General features: G+C 43.7%; 1 protein-coding gene across 1 annotated transcript in view; it reads right to left on the bottom strand.

Moving 5' to 3' along the window:
* Positions 1–24,331, bottom strand: part of LRRK2 (leucine rich repeat kinase 2) — a 1,602,077-nt gene that overhangs the window by 1,287,123 nt on the left and 290,623 nt on the right. Inside the window, exon 10 of the mRNA XM_085654107.1 lies at positions 14,939–15,018. Coding sequence (XP_085510233.1) covers positions 14,939–15,018 — 80 coding nt within the window. The remainder of the gene's footprint in view (positions 1–14,938; positions 15,019–24,331) is intronic.

Here is a 24,331-nt window from a genome sequence, read left to right as displayed (position 1 = left end):
TCACAAGCATTCAGGAGGTTGCTTCTTGGAAAATACGTAGCAGCTTTGAATGCAAACAACAACCCATCTGGAGATGGTGCGCTTTTGCACAGCCCAACCTTTCTTCCCACCAACATACCCCACGAAGAGTTGGTTGTCCACCCGGAACTCTCATGTGCGGGCATGGGAGAACAACAACACTCTTTGTGGGTCCAGACGGCAGAGTTGCTCGTCTTCTTTAGAGGGATGTGGAGGAGCGTAAAAGGTAGGCAGTGTGATGGATTGGGCTACTTGAAAGGGAGTAACCACTTTCGAGAGAAAGGAGGCTCGTGTGCGAAGCACCAGTTTGTCAGGATAGACTGAGAAGTAAGGCCTGAGTGACAAGGCCTACAGCTCACTTAATCTTCGGGCAAATGTAATGGTCACAAAGAAGGCTATTTTAATAGTACGAAGCATGAGGGAAAATTATAAAAGGGATCAATTTATTTTTCTGCACACCATACCACAAATGTTTTCCAATGGCAGGCGTATACCATCTTGGAGAAGGCACGCCTGGCTGCTAAGATGACTTTGCAGACTTCAGGAGAATGGTTGAAAGCTGTCAACTTCTGCCGCTCAATCTCCAAGCAAAAAGACAGAGACTGAACAGGTTCAGGTAGAGGACCCTCCCCTGTTGCTGCGACAGAAGATCCTCCTGAATGGGCAGCTTGATTGGAGGATCGGTGGCCATGCTCAGGATACCAGACTCCCCGTGCCCAATCAGGATGACTTGGGCTTGGTCATTTTTGATCTTCTTGAGTACTCTGGGCAAGAATGGTATGGATGGAAAGGCATTTAGGAGGCCTGTGCTCCACTCGAGAACGAAAACGTCGTAGGGCGAGAGCCGTCTTGGAAACTCAAGTGTGCAAAATTTCACTAGGCATCGACGGTTGAGTTAGTCTGCCCTAGCGTTCAGAGTGCCTGCCAGGTGTTTTAGCACCAGGCACATGCCCTGATGTTCCAGCCATGTAGAGTGACACAGGGGCTCTTGGCAAAAGGTCCACGACCACACCCTGCCCTTTTTGTTGCAGTACCACATGGCAGTGATGTTGATCATGAACAAATGCACTAGCCTTCCCTTGAAGGAGGGTTGAAAGGCTTTCAATGCTAGTTGGATCGCACGGAGCTCCAGCAGGCTGATGTGGAGTACAGATTCCACCAGAGACCAGAGTCCTCTGATGGCTGCCCCACCCCATCCGTGATGCATCAGTCACTACTGTGGAATCTGGTTGGGGAAGAGAGAGGGGTCTGCCTCCTACCCAATCACAATTCAGGCAGCCATGAGTCCCAACAGTCTCAAGGTCTGTCTCACCGAAATCCAGGATAGAGGCTGAAACATCAACATCATAGCCTGAATATCCTGGACGCGCCACTTGGGAGCATTAGCCTGAAACTACCCTATATCCAGAACAGCCCGATGAACGTCTAAGATGGATTCAGGTGGGACTTCGACATGTTGATAGTGAAACCCAGAGAGTGCAGGTGGTCCACTGTAGTCTGGAGGTGGGACACGAGAGCCTGGGGCAAGCCCGCCTTTAGCAGCCAGTCATTGAGATAGGGGAAAGACTGGCACCCGCTCTCTGTAGATGAGCTGCAACCAATGCCATCACCTTGGAGAACACCCGAGGGGTGCTGGGGAGGCCAAAAGGGAGCACGGCTTACTGAAAATGCTTGTGGCCTACTGTGAACAATATGCATAGAGGATGTAGAAGGCCAATTCACACCCATTGCCTGCCTATGATTTCCAAAATGTTTGCTCTATGCTGGAAAATGATAGAATTGAGAATGTATACATCCATGTATGCGAAAGGAATATGTCCATAATCTAACACTACATCCACATGTATGTTTACTAGTTGAAAATAACAATAAAATATATATATTTTTAAAACTCTGGAAACAAAAATACTTTGAATCACAGGCAACATCTGTAGGCACGCAGGACAGGAATGTGGAAATATGCATCCTGCAAATCCAAAGCTACCATCCAGTCTCCTGGGTCCAGAGTAGACAGGACCTTGAGCTAACGTGTGAATTTTGAACTGCTGCTTCTTGAGGAAGTAGGTGAGGGGCCATAGGTCTAGGACAGGATGAAGGCCTCTGTCTTTTTTGGGCACCAGAAAGTAGCGGGAGTAACTACCACAACCCGCTTCTGGCGTCTGCACACTTTCTATTGCACTCTTGGCCAAGAGAGCCTTGACTTCCTGGCATAGAAGGCAGAGATGATCCTCTGTCAGCCGGTCTTGAAATGGCAGCACGGAAGGAGGGGTTGTCATAAAGGGGAGGGAGTAGGCCCTTCGAACAATTTGCAAAACCCCCCTGTCCAATGTTATGGACTGCCAGTTGGGCAGGTGATGCCAAATCCTGCTGCCAACTGGGTGCCCATGTTGGTAAGAAGGCAGATTAGGGGGGTTTGGAGGCTGCTGCTGCCGTGGGGTGGTGGAATGACCAGACCGCTGGCTGCCTGACCCACAGAGTCTATAGGTGTCGAGCACATGGCCACGCAGAGACTGGCCAGCATGCGCAGCTTAGGTGCTGGGAGGGTATTGGCACAGCTGGTGTAGGAAAATGTCACTTTTTGACATTGGTACTGATGTTTTACGACTGACGTGCACTGTGTCCCTGCTAACCAGGCCCCAGTGCCAGTGCTCTTTTCCTAAAGCAAGGTAAAATGGTCTAATTGTCACACAATTGGCATACACTTTGTAAGTCCCTAGTAAATGGTACCCTTGGTACCTAGGTCATGGGTACTAAAGAGGGTCCCTAAGGGCTGCAGCATGTATTATGCCACCCAGGGGAACCCCATACAAATAAATGGTATACAGCCTGACATTGCAGACTGCGTATCATGGTGCAAACCATGAGTGAAAACACGACATGTCACACTCACTGTGTGCCATGCCAAGGTCACTGTATGATATGTAAATCACCCCTACAGCAAGCCTTGTAGCCCTAAGACAGGGTGCATCATATTACATGTAAGTAGATATCTGAATGAGCAGATATGCCCCGGTGCTGTCTAGTTTGATTACTAAATAGTACAAGTGAACAGGGAAGCCATCTTAAATATATGTAATGGGCACTTGTCATTACGAGTTCCCCAGCTTCACTGAAACCTATGGTATATGGTATCAAACACTGTGCGTTAATAAATCTATATTGATTCCAGTATTGGATTTATTATGACCTGTAGCCAGAGGGCACCTTAGAGGCTCTTCTGGTGTGCTGGCTGACTGGTATTATTAAGCCTGCCACCACAGACAAATTTTGCAGGTGATAGCTCATGCTCTCTGAAGCCAGAAACAATGTCTGCTCCAGAGGAAGGTGTTCATACCTCCTCCAGCAGGATGGCTAGTGATTTAGCATATCAAGACAAGGGACTTCAAAGTCCCTACCACCTTTGATATGCAACCTTGGCTTCCCCCAGAACTGGGAAAAGCCATAAAAGCTTGCTAGACTTTCATAAACAGATGAGTTTTCAGTCTGGGTTTAAAAGCCTTCTCCGAATCAAGCTCTCTCAGAGCTTTTGGCAGAAAGTTCTATTATTTTGCTGCCAGAAAAGAGAAAGATCTTCCACCCGACCATTCCTTATGGATCCTTGGGATGTAGGCCAAACCTTGATTGGAAGAGCGAAGTGCCCTACTTGGAGCATACATCCTAATTCTTCTCTGTAAGTATAAAGGACCTTTTTGTTGAAGGCTCTGAAGAAGAATGGCATAGCTGTGTATTTCATCCTTTGATTGATCGAAAGTCAATGCCACTGTTTGAAGATTTCGCTAGAAGACTGTCTTTTTGGGCAAATTCAAAATCAGACAGGCAGCTGCAATTTTAATTGGCTGTAGCTTATTCAGAAGCCCCGCCGGTAGTCCCAAGTACAGTACATTTACATATTCCCACATAGTCGTAAACAGGGAATACACCACCAGTTTTAGCTAATGTCCAGGAAGGAAATTCAGTGCCTATAGCGATTTGAGTAACGAGAAACTTGTGGCAGTGACTGCCCTTATTTGAGGTATAAAGGAAAGATTGTTATTAAATTGTATACTGAGATTTCTAGCTTTGAGTTCAGGAGTTGGAGGTTCCCTGAAATCTTTATGCAACAAAGTTCTGATGCCAATGGAGGCAGGAGCATCAAAAATCTGAATTTCAGATGTATCTGAATGTGCTCTTCTCATAGCTACTTCTTACTTTCCCACCTTGTGAATAGATAACCAAAGCAGTACTTCCCAGTGGAGGTGGGTTTGTGGAATGGAACAGGCTTAAAAGTCCTGCAAAACTGAACAGGCAAAAAACCCATTCAGGCAGACTCCACTGTCAAAACAATGGTGCTTTGTGAACGTGCACACTGATGCTGAGGCAGCTGCCTGACAGATATCCAGGACAGGTACTCCGCATTCCTGTGCAGTGCTAGTAGTCTTAGCTCGGACTTTCTGAAGCCTGCTTTTTAGCCAATGCATAGCAGATCTTAATTCACAGGACTATCCTTCATGAGATGGTACACTTCGGCACTGCCTTGTTCTTCTTTGTGCACATAGAGCTGATGATTCTTACTGCAATCTACGTAACAGCTCAGCACACTCTGGGGGTACAAACAATGGAGTCTCTCCTCTCTTTTTGAGGAAGACGAAAGAAGGTAAGAGTAATGACTTGTTCTACAATAAATGGCGCTATTACTTTTGGCAAGAGCACCACTTAACACCAGTTTGTCTTGGCAAAAAAGGTAGTATAAACAAGAGGGCCTGATGCTCACGGGCTAATGTTGTCACACCAATAAAGATTATTTTTAAGATCAGCAGGTGCAATGGACAAATATGAATCAGCTCAATAGGAACATAAATGAATTAAGTGAAAAACAAATGTAATTTGACATAAAAAGGGCGCTGGCCGAAACGTGTGTAGCACGCCTTTAAGGAAACGCATCACATATGATGATTTGAATAATGACAGCTGGTCTGCCAATTTTAAAAAGGTGATAGGGAGGACAAGAAATCTTAAAAATTGCCCACTGCAAGTCCTTACTAGGCCAAAAACAAAACAACAAGGCATCCAACAGTTTGGCCTGAGACAGGTCCATCTGACGGTTGCCACACAAAGCTACAAACTTATCTTGGAGCCTGGCATACACTGATTTTGTGGAGCTGCACCAGGCTTTCAGGATCAAATCAACGACTTTGAAAGGGAGCTCAAAAGAGATCAACTGTGGCTTCCCAATCTCCACATGTTGAGGTGCAGGTTATGCAGGTCTGGTGCAAGACTTTGTCCTGTTGCTGCAATAGAATATTCTCTCAAAGCAGCAGCCCGAACAGATGCTCATAAATAGAAGTTTCAGGCACAACACTCTCCCGGTACATTCTGAAGCCACTAAAATGACTTGGGCAAAGTGGTTCTTGGTCTTCTTCAGAACCCGTGAGAGGAGAGGTAGCAGTGGGAAGGTGCTCGGGAATTCTGCACTCCACTCTATGCAGAATGCATCTCTGAGGGACAGCCTTCTTGGTAACTCCAGCATGCAAAAGTATTGATATAGTATTTTCTCCGTGGTGGTAAAAAGATCGAGCCAGAGTTGTCTCAATTGCTGTAAGTGACCCCGTGCCCCCTCTGGGAGTAATTGCCATTTGTGATCTGCTAGGCGTCGTCGGCTGAGTTTCTCTGTACTCAAATTTAAAGCTCATGCCAGGTGGAGCACAACCAGGGAAATGCCCCACCAATTCAGCCACCTTCAAAGGCGTAGAGCCTTCTGGTCCAGGAAATAGAATCCACCACACCCTGCTTGTTGCAGTACCACATGGTGGTGGTGTTGCCCTGGAGAACCTTTACCAGCCTCGTTTTGATGGTGATCAGGAAGATCTCCCACGCCCATTTAATTGCTAGCAACTCCAACAAACTGATGTGGGGACAGGTCTCCTCCTGAGACCTGTCCCCCTTAACCTCTCCCACATGGCCAACCCAGTAGTGGGAGAGGGATCTGCCGTTGGTCCAATTGCGGTCAAGCAGCCATAACTGTAGATCTTTTGCAGTTTCCTTTGACACCTGGATGGAATCGGACAAGTCCTCCTGATTTGGGGACAACTGAGCCTTCAGATCTCACTGCAGGGCTGACAAGGGTCGGCAACCAGGATGCAGCAGAATAGTAGGCTAAGAAACCTCAGAGCCATCCACAATGACAGCAAGGATAGAGGCTGAAACATTTGCATTATAGCCCGAATGTCCTGGCCTCGTTGGTCAGGAGGAAAGTACAGCAAACGCACAGTGTCCTGGATGGCTTTGGTTAAAGAAAACATTTGTGAAGGAGGCAGGTTGACTGAGAACCCTAGTGAAGTGAGGAGGTCCGCTATCACCTGGAGTTGGTCTGTGACTAACAGTGGCAAGCCCTCGTTCAACAGTGTCAAGGTAGGGGAAGAGTGGTATCTCCGACTTTCAAACATGGGCAGAAACCAGCACCCATGTGAACACCCAAGGGGCACTTGTGAGCCCAAAAGGGAGCACAGCTAGCTAAAAGTGCTCCTCCCCACAGTGAACTGCAAGTAGCATCTCTGGGGCTGCAGGATATATGTGAAAATAGGCATCCTGCAGGTCCAACTTCACCATCCAGTCTCCAGTGTTCAGGCCAGAAAACTTGGACCAGAGTAGGCAAATTGAATTCTTTCTTTCACAGAAAGGTGATGAGAGGGTAAAGGTCCAAATTAGGACAAAGATCTCCATCCTTCTTCAGCACAAGAAAGTAGTGGAAATAACAGCCAGTACCCATTTCCGAGGCTGGTAACCTCTATATGGGTCCTTAGGCCAAAACTGCCAGTACCTCCTGGTGCCAAATGGTGGTAGGGAAGCAGTTGAAAGAAGAATGGCAGGCCACTCTAACATCCTCGCGGCTTTACAATACAGCTAACGTGGGTAAAAGAACCCACAATTGGTTGCTAGTTACCCCAGAGGCTCTGATGGCTAAATCCTCCTGGATAAATGAGGCGCTGAATACGTTGGTGCCTCTGAAGACAGGTAATAGCTTACGATGTACTCCGACGGCCAATTGCTTTAACAAAAAATGGTTGGATCTAAAAAAGAGTGCAAAAGATTAGAACATCGTTAGAGGAAAGGTAATAAGGAGGACAAAGTTACTTATATAAAATCACTGAGTAGCTATCATAAATTGAGCAAAAAAAGTGCACTGAGTTTTATACGCACAGAATTGAAGCCTCAAAAGGGTCTGCTAAAGAGATCTTCCAGATTGTTAAGAATCTGTCCTCTCTGGAACGTGAACCTACTCCTATACCTTGAAACATGTACAGATTTTACATTCAATCCCCCGGAAACTATACTCCTGTCAGTAAATCTGTTTAATTTCAGCACACTAACACTAGGGGAGACATGCAATCTTCTTTCCGATGTCAAATCTGGCTCAGCTAATGATCCTATGCCTCCCAGCATAATGCTACAGGGCAGTAATGCTATAGCTACGGTTGTTTGGGGCCTACTGAACTGTTCATTTTCTACGGGTATACTACCACGAGAATGGAAACATGAATTGGTAGTCCCGCTACTTAAAAAACCCTCTCTGGACCCCTCCCTCCCGAAAACTTGAGACCGGTTTCCTTGCTCTCGCTCTTTGCAAAAATGGCGGAGAGGTTTCTGAATATCCAATTGACTGAATACCTGGAAGGGAATAATCTGCTACATGATACACAGTCAGGTTTTAGATCTCAGTATAGTACCGAATCGGCTTTGCTGTTAGCCTCGGAATCACTGAGAATGGCTGCTGATGAGGGTAAGTCAGCAGCCTTGAGCTTGTTGGATTGAAGTGCTGCATTCAACACAATCCCATGGCCTCCTCTTGAAACGCCTATGGAAACTTGGATTGAACAGAATGATGCTTGAATGGCTGACCAATTTCCTATTGGACAGATTGTTTCAGTTCAGCCAGAAGTGCCACAAATCTGCTGTATGCCCCTTGCAAAAAGGCGTCCCCCAAGGGTCTGCTTTGAGTCCCACTCTGTACAATGTGTACATGAGTCATTGAAACATGCAAAATGATTTTTCTTCGCTCTGATGCCTTGGATGAATTAATGCTACAATATTATCTGTTGTTCTGCGGACTAATGAAAATCCTTATTGGAACCATTGGATTACGTTTTTGTTTTGTGCCCATGTGCTCAGCATTGTTAGTACTGTTGCTGCATAATATTTGGCATCCACATCCAGAAGAGCAATTGGTCTGTAGTTGTGCAAGTTCTCTTTTGGGTCCTTTTTGTGGATTGGATACACGTTTGAGCCCTTTCAGGATGCCTGAATTAGGTAACTCTCATAAATTTCACCCAGTGCCTCAGCCCAATATGTTGGGTTGTGCTTGAAAATTGCTTAAGGCAGACAATTAGGGCCAGGGGCTCAATCATAACTGCTTACCTTGATGATGTTAATTACTTCCTTCAGTTCCAATTGATGCTGGTTCTTGCATTGTTTTTACCCATCCAAAAACAATAATCACTGGCCTAGACGCACTGAACCTGCATCAGATTGTACACTAACCCACACACATGGCTGGACATATCCTAGATGTCATTTGTGCTAATACTGAACTAGTTACCTTTCAAACTATACCTCAAGGTCACATGGTCAGACCACCACTTGCTTGCTTTCCAACATAAAACAACACTAAGCGACTCACCTAAAACTACCTTACATCCATCCACCTATCGGCCATGGAACAAACTCAATTTGGAACACTTAGAAACACAACTAACACCCAGTACAAATCTGAAAACAAATTCTGTTAAAAAACGATATGAGTGGCTACATGAAGCTTTTGACATCCTGACACCACTCAAAACCACACAACAGAACAAAAGAAAAAAAGCGCCTTGGAGAAACATAGAAATAAAAGATATAAAACAACAAATTAAAAAGCTGCAACGTACCTAGCTCAAACAAAACGCCAAACAAGACAAACTTCACCTACAGAAAATTAACAGATTATACAAGTCAGCTAACAAAAAAGCCAAGAAAAGGTACTATTCAGACAGAATTAAAAATGCTAAATGTGCAAATGAAGAATTCTATAAAATACTCAATGAATTTCGAAAACCAAATTGCCTAGAAGGAACTCCTTCTGTTAGTCAAGATTTCACAGAAAAACTGGCAAATCCTTACACGGACAAAGCAGACACATTCGACTCATACTTCAAACAGAAACAAAGCACCAGCACTAACTCTTGTACAACACAACAATCCAAGAATACTCTAACCCAGCCTCTCCGATCCTTTCAACACATCTCACACAATGAATTTATGGACCTGGTCAAAGCAAGGAGGGCTGCCAGCAGCCAGCATCCCTTCTGACCCGTGTCCTCCATAAACTTTCAAGACAATTCTTTCAACAACCTCTGCTGCCACTCCAGTAAGAAGAATTATCAACGATTCCTTAACTACCGAAATATTTCAAGAGGAACACAAAAAGTCACACATACGCCCTTTAGTGAAGAAAACAAACTTGGACCCGCTGAACCCTGACAACTACAGACCCATTACAAATGGACCTTTCCTGGGCAAACTGATAGAAAGAGCAGAGTTCGCCCAGATGTCACAATGCATTGAAGAGAATTACATACTTTCAGACTTCCAAACAGGATTCCGTCCGGGAAGAGGCACCGAATCTCACCCTCCTTGCCATCTGGGATGACCTGAAGAATACAGTAGACCACGATGGGGTTGCTGCGCTACTCCTCTTGGACCTCTCGGCTGCCTTTGACACCGTTGACTATGACACTCTGAAACAAAGACTCTATGAAGCCGGTATAGAGGGGACTGCTCTAGACTGGATTGCGTCCTACCTTTGAAACAGAACTAATGTCATCCATACCCCACCTTTCTCGTCCAAACCATACTCCACAAAAGCAGGGATTCCTCAAGGCTCTATTATCTCGCCCATGCTTTTCAACATCTACATGAAGTCATTACCGGTACGGATCAATCAATTTCACCTTGCGTGCTATAACTATGCAGATGACACGCAAATACTCCTTCAACTGGAATGCCCCAAAGACATTGGAAAATCCCCAATTTTCAGTTGTCTCAGAGCCGTGGATCAGTGGATGACTTGGAACCATCTCAAATTGAATGCTTTCAAAACGGAAATACTCACGTGTGGCGATTGGAAACATTATGCACCGCTTGCTGCCTGGCCTGATAAACTGGGATCACCGCCTAAAGTATTGAAGGAAGTAAGAAACCTCGGAATGACCATGGACTCCAAGCTATCGATGAATGCCCAAGTGGACAAACTAGCAAGACCAAGCTTTGTCACTATAAAAACGCTGCGACAAATTTTCCTTCATTTGGGATTTCCAGACAAGGTCCAAACTACGGATCACCTTTAACAACCATGAAAAGACTACAATGGATTCAGAACTCGGCTGCCAGACTGCTCTTGCATATCAAACTGCAAGACCACATCTCACCTGCCTTGAAAGCCCTGCATTGGTTACCGGTTGCCAGAAGATCCACGTTCAAGCTACTTTGTATTACTCACAAAGCAATACATGGAATGGGACCGCTCTTCATCAGCAATAAAGTCACCAAACACATTCAACAAAGGAACCTCTGCTCTAAAGGGGTATCTTGTCTCAAAATCCCAAGATACAAGATAAAAACCATGGGTGGCACATCCTTCTCTGTTCAAGCAGCCAAACTATGGAACTCTTTACCCCCAACATAAGATACACCAACAAACACCTTATCTTCAGAAAACTACTCAAGAATTGGCTCTTCCCCACATAAGCACCATACGCAAACATAAATTTACAGCATATCCCTCTGTATATAAGCATTTATTTTCACTATAGATATGTACCTATCTTTGCGTACTGCTTTGTATAAACATGTAGAATAATTATGTTGTTGTTTTTTTTTTAAATACATCTTTGGTCTACATGTACTTGCTTCCATTGTGCATCTATGTACCTTCCATGTACTTGGATCTGTGTGTTAGTTACTTTTCACCTAAAAAAGCATATCCAATGCACTACCATATTTCTCATCCTGCACCTCTATCAATATCTTTAATCTACATATACTTACCTCCTTTATGCATCTATAAACTTTCAACGCACTTATGGATCTATATATGTATCACTTTCTTCTAATTTAGCATTTCCAATGCACTAACCTATTTCTAAGCCTATACTTCTCTCAATATATCTTCAAGACCAACTTTCTGACTCATCTCAAACTTCTTTCTACTACTCCTTCCAATGCACTACCCTATCTCTCACCCTATACATCTATCTATATATCCTCTACATCCACTCTCTCATTTATCCCAAAGCCCATACCACTACTATGATCCCCAAAATGACCCTTTCTAGACTCTCCCCTATTCTACCTCTCCTTGCATCATCTGACACCTCTTTTACTGTACCAATCTGGCAAAACAAACCTTTTTAAACTCTTCCCTCTGACTCTTTCCCTCCAAAACCCCTTTTTACTCATCCAAAAGCCTCCTCCTACTGCTACTCTTCTATCCCTCCACTATCCTTTTCAATCAAAATAACAGACTAACATGTTCCCTTTTCAAATTCCATATTCCACTATACTAATTCACCACTTATCCAACACTGATCCTCTATGGGTCCCGGAGTAACATGCTACTCGCTGAAAAAGCGCTTTGACGCCTCGTCAGGGGTAGAAAGCACTATATAAATGCAATTACAATACATGGGGTACAGATGGTGTCGTATGCAGACGACACACAACTAATCGTCACGCTGACACAGGACGCAACAGAGTCTGCTTCTAAATTTAGGAAATGTTTGGAAGACCTTACTAATTGGATGACGTTGAGTTGTTTGAAACTGGATGCTGGAAAAACAGACATCCTAGTGGTAGGGAAACAACCGTCCTTGTGGTCCTCTGTATTGTGGCCCCCGGAATTGGGCCAGCCCCGACCCCCAAACCTAAAGTGAAGAATTTAGAATTCTGATTCGAATCAGCCCTTAGCTTTGATCATCAAATTGCCCCACCGGTTGGTATCCTGAGGATGATGCGAAAAATCTTAGACTTATGACCAGCAGCAGCTAAGAAAACAATTTTCCAGGCATTGGTAGTATCGCGCATGGATTACTGTAATGTGCTGTATCTTGGAGTCTCCCAAGGCAAAAATGTTGCAAAGGGTAAAGAACTCTGCTGCCCGAATGTTGCTAAAAATTCTAAGGTGATTGTCGCTGGGCAAAGCCCTGGCTAAGTTACATTGTCTTCCAGTACAAGACAGAGTGGCTTTTAAAGCATTTTGTTTCTGCCACATCTCTAAATGGTAGAGGCCTGTACTTTCTATTCCCTCTGGTAAAACCCTATTAGTCAACAAGGAATCCTAGATCATCAGGCACTGCTATGGTGCGGATCCCTTAAGTGTATAGGGCTCACTTAGGTGGCAAATCCTTCTGTTTTTTTGGCAGCAAAAAAGTGGAATCTTCTTCCCTTAGGATGCAGCCATCTAAAAGTCAGTTTCGGAAAGATCCAAAGACATGTTTTTTCAGGCAATCTAACTTCAGAGAACTTTAATGGACTTATGGTGATCATTTTAAGTAGAAGGCAAGGAATATCCCTAATGCAGGGACACTCCGTTGGGAGTAATCAGAATCTTCATAAATTATTACCATAGCATAACATAACATGGCCTGATTGGAAAATTTGATGAGTCCACCTCTCAGAAGATAATTTTCTGCTACTCCTGTAGGAAGTGGGTGAATGTGCCTCCGACCAGATGGCTCTGTGCTGCTTGAAAGGGGAGGAGGGGGCCTCATGCTGATGACTTGCCAAGCCCAGGGCATATTCCTGAACCTCTTAGGGGCATTGCTGGATTGGTGAAAAAAATTTAAAGAGTGTGTTATGACTAGACTATCTTTAAAATGCTCCAGGGCCGAGTTGGCTCTTTTCCCACACAGGCGGAAACCACTGATGGGCTTGCTCAATACGGACACCTGAACATCTCCAGAGGAGCCTAAGGATCTCATCAGTGTTTGGCACCAAAGCACCATGCTTGTCCTAATAGCCCTTCCTAGACAATTGGTGGTGTCTAGGCCTGAGCATTCCGGCCATCCTGAATAGCTTGGCCCAAGGAAGCCTGTAAGTCTTCTGAGATTGCCAGTAAGATCTCACCAACCATGTCCCAGCCTGCATGTATGTAGAGTCCCAGGAGCCAATTGGCATTTACTGAACCCAAGGGAAGGCTGGCCAATTAAAACATTCTCTTGCCAAACATTTCCACATATTTGGACTCTCTGTCAAGACGGAGCATTAGGGTTCACTCTGCTTGCGGATGCCTGCAGCATCAAAATCTTAGTAGCTTAATGGTGGGTTAAAAACTAATGGTCATGTTGAGCTGGTCTTTGGCAACTATGGCGATTTACCAGAGGACTAGAACGTGGTTTTGCCTAAATACCCATTATTGTATTAGTTAGGTCTTCATTGATGGGTAGAAGAGGTCTGATCTGAACGAAAGTCGGTACTGATGTCAGTGCAGAACCCAAACCAAGTTCTAGGGGCACAGACAGCAAAGAGGACGGATTTGCTGGCAGTAGCCCTACTGGAGGCCCCTGCAGACCGTTAGGGCCTGAATGAACATCAGAGGGAACTAGAAGCATGCCAAAGATGTGCAGCATGGTCTATCATAATACTTCAACTTGCTGCAACATCATCAACAGACCTGGAAACTTGGATGTATCAGCATTAAAGTGGGAATTGGCTCCTCTTTGGAACAAGAGCAAGAACTGGAGGTACAGTGAACCCCTCGCACCTTCTCTGGACAACAAGAGTGGCAGGAAGGGACAAAGTCCCACTTAGAATTCTTATGTTCCTTCTTGGATTTATCTGAAGAATATAGCAGTGAAGAAGACCTGCCACAGGAATGAGTTTGGAAGTGGGTCCACACTTTCCACTTCAACCAGGAGAGGGATCTATGTGGAGTCTTTGCTGTGTTTTCCTACCCAGAGCTTCACATTCTCTGATGTATTTCAGATTCATCTTGAAGCAGTTGTCACAGGCCTTGGAGTTGTGCACCGAACCTAAACACCAAAGGCACACCTCATGTGGATCTGTCACAGATATCTATTTGATGACGACATCCGTGACAAAGCTCAAGCCCTGTAGTCTTAAGTGGTGACGTGTTCTCTTGCACACTCAAATAATTTAAAAGTGAAAATTGAAGGAACAAATGTCTTAAGGAGGTGAGAAAGAGGAGCAGAGCTCTGTGTCTGAAGGCACAGAAAGAAAAGACATGGCGCCATCGCAAATGGGTGGTACCATGACTGGTTCCATTTGTCACTAGCCGAGTGGAATTTACTTCACACAGAGTCACACGGCACAGTGGAACAGATTTCAAACAGCCAAGCAAAATGTCACAGATCAATAACTGATCAATAAGGAGAAAAGTTGATTTTCAAGCTTCATTCAGGCAGTAGGGAATGATTTCAATTAAAAAACAGAGTGGGACAATGTAATGCTCTCAAACAAATAAAGGGGTTTCAATAAGTTAGAACTGAAAAGTACTCATAACAAGCGGGTCTATGATTCTTCTGTCTTTTATGTCTTCTTTTTTCTGGACCAAGTTTCTTTCTTTTCTTATTTCATCTAAACAGTACATGGTATTGTCTCCTTACTATTAATGTACTGTACACTGCATTTTCTATATTTCTAAATAAAATAGAATTCAGATATGTTACATAACAAATCATATGGTGTACCAATTCCTAGGTATAATGTCTAATACCCACTTTTTTCTGTTTTATATTTAACACTCCTTGATGCAGTCTATGTAGTGACTACTGTCCCTTGTTATTCTTCTAATTTCTGGAGTATTAGAAAGTTAGACCTATTGACTTTCTCACTACGCTACCATGTCCACATCTTAAAAGCACAAAAGACAATAATGAAAAGTACTCACTTTTTATCACCATCTCTAATTTTTTCATGAAGATCTCTGTGGTACATAAACAAACTGTTGAGGACCAAACAAGCAGCCTCCTACATTTTGAAAAAATAAGCATTTAAAAAAGTGATTATACATGAAAAGTGCATCTGTTAAGCAATACATAGAATATTCTATCTTTATTTACATTGAGTGACCAATTCCTCTGATATATATCCTCCAAATCATTCACTCCTCCAACCACATTTTATCTGCACACTCACATGTATCTACGAGGTCAACTTATGCAGTCCTACACTAGATTCTAGCCGCCGTGTTTCGAATACACTGTACCATCTCCTCTAATTCATAATCAGTGTAAGTACCAAGTTGTCCATTCCCCTTGAAAGCCTGTCTTCATCAGTTTCACAAAGTACCTCAACAACAATAGTTTCCTGCAAAATGAATTTCACAGGATGCATTGAACAGAAGCTTCATTTTTTTTACTTCTCCAGTATTATAATCTCATCTCCGTCTACTACTATAACTAAACTTCTGTCCTATTTTCAATTACTACTTCTATATTTTGAGCATGACTTCATTACCAACAGTTTATTTGTAAAAATAAAAATGTGCAGTGTAAGTTTCAGTTTTAGGAGCCTGCCATGATGCTGGCATATGGAAAGGCTGCTGAATTTCAGAACAGCATAGTCTTGATTCCATCCCCTTTCTTCACCACCTATTCTTCGTTAGTTTTCTAACTTTGACCATTACCTGCAACAACTGGCACAAATTAAGCAAAGTTGCTTGACCTGCACAATTCTTCATACCTCTAAAAATGGCATTCAGATTTCCACCAGCAACCTGCTGAACCTACTGCTATCTACCCCATTTCACCTTCATAGCATACTATTATTTCCTGAACAACCTCCTCAAAATCCCTTCATAGTACTACTTGCCCTAATCTGGACTTATTATGCCATGCCACAACAACTAGTACCTCCTATGAGCCTAACTCAATTACTGGCTCTCAATACTGAAACCTACTGCACAAGTTTGTTTTCAAATATCATTCCTTCTCATATCCTCACTACTGAAACACCCACTCCTAAATCAATGAGATGGAACCAATTTGGAGACCGGGTTATATGCCTGTAACTGGTATATCTGACAATGCATCTTCTGTATCACACCTCCATCAAAACATATGTGGTCTCAGTACCTCCTCAGGGAAGAAGTGCCACAAGTAGTACCACATTTTAAATAAAGTTTACGCTCTGTGCTACAGGTCACAGGGAATATACTCTTCATGCAGAAGTCCTATCCCAGAGAACCCAGATAGTGGTAAAGACTGCCCTCTTAGCATGATCTTCCTTTAGAAATGTATTGTCTTTATGCTTGTATTTGACTTTAGATAGGGCTCCTCTGCCTTTTTGCTGGTTTGTGCTACAGAAATACTATATAGGAACAAACATACATACCCTAAATGAACTTTGTTACAAGTTGAATAGAGAGAAGTATTTCCGGGGAAGGGTACCACTCAAGTTTTACTGGGCGCAGGAACACACCCAGGAAAACCAAATGAATTCCTGTTTCATGTTTTCTTCTTGGTTACTTACAATCAGTGCATGCTGACAATTGGCAAAAAATCTGATCATAGACCAATTTTTCAATCTTGTGTATATAAAACGGGACCCAGAATCAAGGAAGACCTCAGTAAACTTTGACTGGCCTGAAAACTCATAACGGCTGGGAAGTGGGATGGAGATACTGGAAGGACTCAGTATCTCTAGTCTGGTAACTCCACTTGAATGATGTTAGCCAACTTGTAATGTGGCTGTTAGTATCAACTGCCCCCAGAAGTTCTTTCTCAGTGCTTGGACACCATCTAGTATCAACTTTCTCCACCTGTGACTTCTCAGTTAAGACTCCAGAGGCAACTCACCACCTCTGGAATTACCATATTGTGCACAAATCCCAAGTATTTTTAACTTCCTCAATGTCTTCTCAGTTCTTTACAGCAGACATTATTACCATCTTCCTCCAAAAACTTGTGATGGATAATCTATTTGTTTAATTCTGACCTCTATATCAAATAGTTCATTCTTTCGCACAAGGTTTTCCTCTTGAATAATGCTTGTCAGATGAACATTTAAAACACTGTCCCATTTAGGTGTGTGCGAACAAGTAAAAGGATAATGTTACTTACCCAGTAAGCATCTGTTCTTGGCATTTAGAACTGTAGATTCACCTGCTTTGCATACTCCTGCCATCTAGTGTTGGGTCCGGATGTTTGCAAGTTGTTTTTCTTCGAAGAAGTCTTTCCTAGTCACGAGGTAAGGTGACTAATTCCTTTCGATGATAGTGCGTATGGTCATCGACTCTATTGTTAGATTGTTTTCCCCCAAGAGGGTGAGAATGGAGTAAGTACGTGTAGTATAGAGATGGCCATGCATATGAATGTAAAGGAAGAGGTGTGGCGCCGCGGCCAGGGCGACTGACTCCAGAATCTGGGGATCACGGTTCGATCCCCGGCACCAGCTGCAGATTAGCCCAGCACCATGTGACTCTGGGCAATAGCTTGCTTAATCTTCCCGTAGCCCCCAGAGCCTAGAGACCCTTACGGGTGATTGTTCGCGCTTTACAAATGTGGATAATTATAATGTATAATTTAAGAACTGTAACAACTACAGGTACCCGGGGAGTCCGGTGGGCGCATGTGAATCTACAGCTCAACATGTCAAGAACAGATGCTTACTGGGTAAGTAACATTATCCGTTCGAAACATGTCTGCTGTAGATACACATGCTTTGCATAGACTATAAAGTAGTATGCTCCCAAAGCGGTGGCTAACATGTAGATGTTGCAGTTGTTTGGAGGAGTGTTTTCAGTACTGCTTAGCCTACATTAGCCTGTTGACGTGCTAACACATCTACACAATATCATTTGGTAAATGTGTGTGGTGCAGACCATGTAGCTACATATCTCAGCTAGAGGGATGTTGCCTAAAAAGGCCATTGACGCCCCTATTTTGCGAGTGGAATGCGTTCTAGGGGGTATAGTTGAAGTACTTTTAGCTTTAATATAGCAAGTTTGAAAGCATTTTACAATCCATCTGGCAATACCAGATTTTAAAATAGGACTGCCTTTGTGAAGTTGAGTGAATGCAACAAACAGTTTTTTTTCCCTGTTGTATCTATGTAGTATAGTAAAGCTCTTTTAACATCAAGTGTGTGAAGAGCGCGCTCTGCCACAGAATCAGGTTGAGGAAAGAAGACTGGCAACTCAACCGATTGCTTTATATGAAAAGCAGAAACTACCTTGCGAAGGAATTTTGGGTTCCTATCTTATCTTTATGTCGCAGAAAGAAAGATTCTTCAACGTTAATGCCTGTAGCTCACCAACTCTCCTTAGTGATGTGATAGCAATGAGGAATGCAACTTTCCACGAGAGGAACTGTAAAGGGCACTTGTGTAATGGTTCAAAAGGTGGGCCCATGAGCCTTGTGAGAACAATGTAAAGATTCCGTACCGGAGCAGGGGGAGTTCTTGGTGGTATTACTCTTTTTAAGCCTTCCATGAAGGCCTTGATTACTGGGATTCTGAATAGTGACAAATGTTGTCTATTTTGTAAGTACGTAGCTACTGCTGTAAGGTGCAAATGGAAAGATGTGTAAGCGAGGCCTGATTGATGCAAATGTAACAAGTAGCAAATAATATTTTGTATAGAAGCATCTAAAGGATTTATTTTGTTGTTATTGAATTATGCAGCAAATCTTTTCCATTGTTCTGCATAGCAAGCTCTGGTGGTAGGCCTTCTAGCTTTTTTTTTAGAATATTCATACACTCTGGTGGAAGATTTAAATAACCAAACTCTATGACTTCAGGAACCAGATCGCTAAATTGAACTCTTTGTGATCTGGATGTCTGATTTCTCCAAGGCTCTGTGTAAGGAGACTGGAGTTTAAGTGTAGTTCTTGATGTGGAACTAGAGACCGCTCTAACAGAGTGGTGTACCATGGTTGATGAGCCCATGTGGGAGCCTCTAGATTTAGTGTGAGAGAGGTTTGCCTGAGTTTTCGAACCATGCATAGAATGAGCGGGAGAGGCGCAAAAGCATAGGCAAATATTCCTGACCAGTTCATCCACAGTGAAGAAAGCAAAAATCTCTCAACTGGTATCATTAGGCAGGACAGTTAGACACGTATGTACAATACGTTATATGAAAGAAAAAGAGACTCTAGGTGGGTTTTATAGAATGTGAACATGGCATCAAATATTTGAGTACAAATTACGATAAGGAGAAATACAGTTATGACAGCACTGTGGGCATAAATTACGTGAACAACCCGAATTGGACTTGGTGCTCGATTGTGTACGTGACACAAAGGGTGGCGACGCAAGTGACAATGTGTTATCAGCAAGGAACGGTGCAAGGTGCAAACGTGAAAAGATATGTACAGTGAATATGGTGGTTCAAGTCAATAATTCACAATCTTATTGGACAATTGATAACAGTTTCTTTTGAACCACGAGAGTGGTGCGCCCTCAGTTGCGCTGACAGGTCGACGACGTTTCGATCCAATTACTTAGGATCATCTTTAGGGGCGGGTTGAAAGGTTTGGACGGTGCTGGATTAGAATTCAATTGATGGTGTGAAAGCCGGAAGTGAATGGAAGTACCTTGAACTGATAGTGCTTGTTTGCTATCACAAATCATAGGTATTTGCAATAAGCTGGATGAATTGGAACATGAAAATATGCATTCTTTAAATCCAGAGTAGACATAACGTCTGCTCTTTGTAAAAGCCTGAGCACCTGTTGAAGTGTGACCATGTGAAAATGTTCTGATCGTATGTAGTGGTTTAGCTCTCCGAGATCTAGAATAGGTATTAAGAATCCGTCCTTTTTGGGGATGAGAAAGTATGGAAAGTAAACCCCCGAGCCTTGGTAGTGTATGGGAACTGGCTCTATTGCTCCTTTTAGTAAGAGGGACTAGACCTCTTGTTTTAGCAAGTGAACATGTTCTGGAGATAACTTGTGAGATCGTGGGGGAATGTTTGGGGGATTGGTGGTAAGCTCCAGGCAATAATCATGTTGGATAATTCCATGAACCCATTTGTCTGATGTTATAGACTTCCAAATGGGGAGAAATTGGTGAAGTCTTCCCCCGGCAGGTGTGGTATAATTAGGGGGAAGCGTGGGCAAGTCACTATTTGTAGGGGGAGTCACTAGGTGTGTTTCCCTTACCCCACCCTTAAAATGATTGCCTCTATAAACTCCTCGAAATTCTCCTCTGGAGTGAGAGGACTGGTTATTACCCTTGTAAGCGGAGGTATTCTGATCTAGGATGTTGTTTTTGACCTTCCTCTGTAGAAAGAGCGACGAAAAGAACCTCTATTGGATGCAGTTTGAAGTGCTCTCATAGATTTAGCGACTTCAGTGTCCTTTTTCATCTTCTCTAATTAATGTCTGGTCAACGTTAGGGCAAAATAAGTGTTCCTTATCAAACGGTGTGTTAAGGATCGATTGTTGGACCTCAGGTTTGAAACCTGAGATCCTTAACCAGGCGTGCCTCCTGAGTATGATGCTGGTGTTAATCTCCCTAGCTGAGGTGTCTGCAGTATCCAGAGTACAATGAAGAGAGGAATTAGAGATGAGCTTACCCTCCTTTACTAAGTCCTGAGCTTTAGTTTTATACTCATCTGGGAGGTATTGGAGAACTTCTTCCATTTCATCCTAGTGTGCCCTGTCATACCCAGCTAAAAGGCCTTAGGTATTTGAAATACACCAATGATTTGCTGCCTGGGCAGCTATGCGCTTGCCAGAGGCGTCAATTAGTTTAGACTCCTTATCCGGTGGAGGAGCATCTCCTGATGATTGACAATTCGCTCTCTTATGAGCGTTTGATACCACTAGTGAATTTAAGGGCAATTGGTCTTTGATAAAGATGGGATCTGTAGGAGAGGCTTTACATTTTTTGTAGACCCTAGGAGTTAGGATGTGGGCTCTGACTGGGTCTTTAAAAACTTCTTCAGCATGCCGCATCATGCCTTTAAGCATTGGTAGTGATTGTGATGACCTATGTGTGGACGCTAGTGTCTCAAATAAGAAATCCTAATTCCTTATGGAGCTCTACCCCATGGTAATGTGCTGGCCTGGCAATGAGCTCATGGTGTAATGCACTGTATTCTGGAGGAGATGGTTTGGTTGGGTACAAGTCTGGATCAGAGTCACCTGGGGGGTCTAGTGTGTAATCCATCCATGGATCTATTGGCCTAGGCCTTTCCCCATCATCTGTATCATCATTGTCATGATGAGATTGAGGAGAATCTTGAGTTGTAATCTGAAGAAGATTTTCAGGATTTGATGGTGTGCTGGAGGTGGGGGTGATGGAAAAGGAAAGGGACTTGTAGCCACAGCCTTTCTTTTCAAGGGGATGGTTTTATGTGGATATGACCAGTATCAGGGTTGATATGCACTCTTTTTTGCTTTGGATCGGGTGTTAATGAAATAATGTCCATTTTTGGATCCAAAGGGGTACCCAAAAGTTTCGGTGCTGAAGTTTTTGGTGCCAGTGGTTTCAGTGTCGAGAGAAGCTGACTTTTTGGCGCCGTGGAATTCGGTTCCGAGCCAGACTTATGCTTGGAACCGTAGGTTTTCGGTTCCGAGGAGGTTTTTTGTTGACTCGGTACCGACCGAGAAGGCTTGACCGGTGGTTTTGGTGCCAGGTCTGAGGGAGGAGCGTCTAAAATGTCGTCTCGTGCTTACCTTGGCCAGAAAGCAGAGGTGGTGCCGAAGCCTTATGTTTTTTAGAGATATTTTGTGGGGCCAAGGGGTCTTTGGTACTTACATTACCTTGACCCTGCGTTAATTCCTTGGTGACAAGGTCGATCTCGAGACTTCCTCCTCCTCTGCCGCCGGTACCTCAATATCTTCCTGGCCGGAGTCTTCACCGAAGATGTCCGGCGTGTCCTTGATCATGAAGAGTCTCTTTGATCGAAATGATCTGCAAGCGTCACGATTTTCTTCTGTGTGCTTGAGTGATTAGTACAAGTTGCACACTTCATGTGAGTCAGTGCGCGGATACTTTGGGTGGCACCGAGGGCAGACTTTAAACGAAGTCTGATCCATCTACGGAGCGATACTGAGCGTGGGTAGGCCTCGAAGGCCATCCAGGAAGCTTCGCAATCGAAGGTGGTTCCGATGTCGAAAACGATATCCGGAGAAGTGGGAACTTGTACAGAATTAATACCGTCGGGGTAGAGAGGATTGCGCGCCGAGGGGGAACCTGAGAAAATGGTTTCGGACCGGAGGGCAGCAATACACATGCGTACCCGATAGCAGAAAAAAATATCTAACAATGGAGTCGATGACCATGCACACTATCACCGAAAGGAGGAGTTACCTTACCTTGTGACTAGGAAAGTCTTCTTTGAAGAAAAAGAACTTGCAAACATCCGGACCCACAACTAGATGGCAGGAGTATGTAAATCATGTGTATATACAGCACACATGCCTTGAACGCCAGGTTTCAGTGGATGCCCTATGAAAGAGGGTTTAGAATTAAATGTACAACAGTATTAAGATAATATGATCAAAATGGAGTTGAAAAAAAACATTATGATGAGGAAACTAACTTATTCTATCACTGGTCAATATAGGCCTCGACCTCAAATTGTTTAGTGCTGCTTGCAGGGGTCTTTCAGCTTAGTCAGCTTTTCACTTTTGTCTCACCCTGTGCAGAGACAATGCATACACATGTAGCTTTGTGTACTATGTTTTCAGATGTAGTGGGACTTTCCCATGTACATAATTGCATTTCTTTTGTTTAAACAGCTGAACAGGCTGTTCCACTGAGACAACATTTTCTCAAGGCCTCACCTATTCGGACCACTGTTTGATTTTTCTTTAAGAGAACTTGTCGTGGTATATTCAGTAACATTTGTATTAGCAATTTAGGTGTTTGTAGGAAACCAGAGATGTGAACTGCATTACATAATTCTGTGGGGTAATAATGAGAATGTGAGCTCAGAAACTATCATGCTTCCCTTAACGTTATTGGCCCAAACCCTGTGACTTTTTCACAAATGTACTGAGTGACTTTCATTGTATAACGCATTATAAAAGACGCCCTTACTTGGAGGTGGTGGACGCATTCTTTCTGCTTGACTTTAAGAGGCAACACCACACAGGTCTGATCTCTAACTTATGATTTATATACTAGAACTGAACTATCTAATTCTGTCGAATTATTTCTTGCATTTTATTCTCATCTCCATGTTATTTCCCGATATAAATGACTGACAAACTAACATCTAACCACTCAATTTGCTTTCTGTAATGATTTTAAATCCATTATAAACTTTCATTGTTTTATTATAGTTGTGTTTTTATTATAAGGTCTAGTGTGCTTTTCATCTTGCATTATAATTTTGTTGACTGTTTACTGGATTTACCATCATCCATCTGCACAGGGAATAACATCACTGAATTTCGAATCATCAATCTGCACAGGAAATTACATCACTGGTTTCCCACCAAAACTGTCTAAAAGAGGAACGCAAGGAGGAGGACTCATTTTCCATCATCCGTCTACACAGGAGACTCCACTATGACTCTCTGTGTCTGGAAACCCGGTAGTATCTTCCAGCACTGCTGCTGCATATGGGTGCTCAACACTGACAGTGCATTCTGCTGCGCCACTTGCCATTTCACATGTACCCCCAAGCACCCACCTCACTCCCCCATGCACCTCACACACCCAAACACGAGCACACATACGTGACTGCCCCTACACCACACCACTACTTGTCCCTCATACTCCTTAACGCTCGCTCCCTCACTAAACACCACTGAAATTTTGGATGTGCTACATAACTAACTGCTCACCGGATCTGCTCTTCCTGACCAAAACATGACTAAATCCTACCTCAGCCCGTGTCATTTCCACAGCAAATCCACCCCAGATACACTGTTGCAAGTCAGGACAGGACAGAAAGGCAGAATCTCTATCATCTTCAGAGAATCCATTTAAAGCTCCACCGCCTCGAGAAGAACCACCAGCATAATGAAACATGTGACCTTCAAACTCCTCATCACCGGCAACTACACCCTGAGAGGCACCTTCATCTACCGCCGTTCAAAACCAAGCTCCTACCACGGCAGAACCATTGCAGACTTTGTCGCTGTCTTGATCCTCGACGACCTCAAATACCACCTGAAGGAACTCACTGATCCCCGCAGGGCCAGACGTCTCTAGGAGCGGTCCAAACTTGGACTCACCCAGCGACTGGAAGGCCCCTCACATGCTGCAGGAAACCTACAGGACCCCATGTTCACCAGCTTCAGTAACATCACAGGAGGCAAGCCTACATCGATCACCTGGTCCGACCAAAGTCTCATCAACTTCAGCATACCCATCGAACACC

The sequence above is a fragment of the Triturus cristatus genome, chromosome 4_1, assembly GCF_964204655.1.
Source record: "Triturus cristatus chromosome 4_1, aTriCri1.1, whole genome shotgun sequence".
Taxonomy (NCBI): domain Eukaryota; kingdom Metazoa; phylum Chordata; class Amphibia; order Caudata; family Salamandridae; genus Triturus; species Triturus cristatus.
The sequence above is the reverse complement of the archived record's forward strand: the minus strand, read 5'-3'. Positions and strand labels throughout refer to the sequence as shown.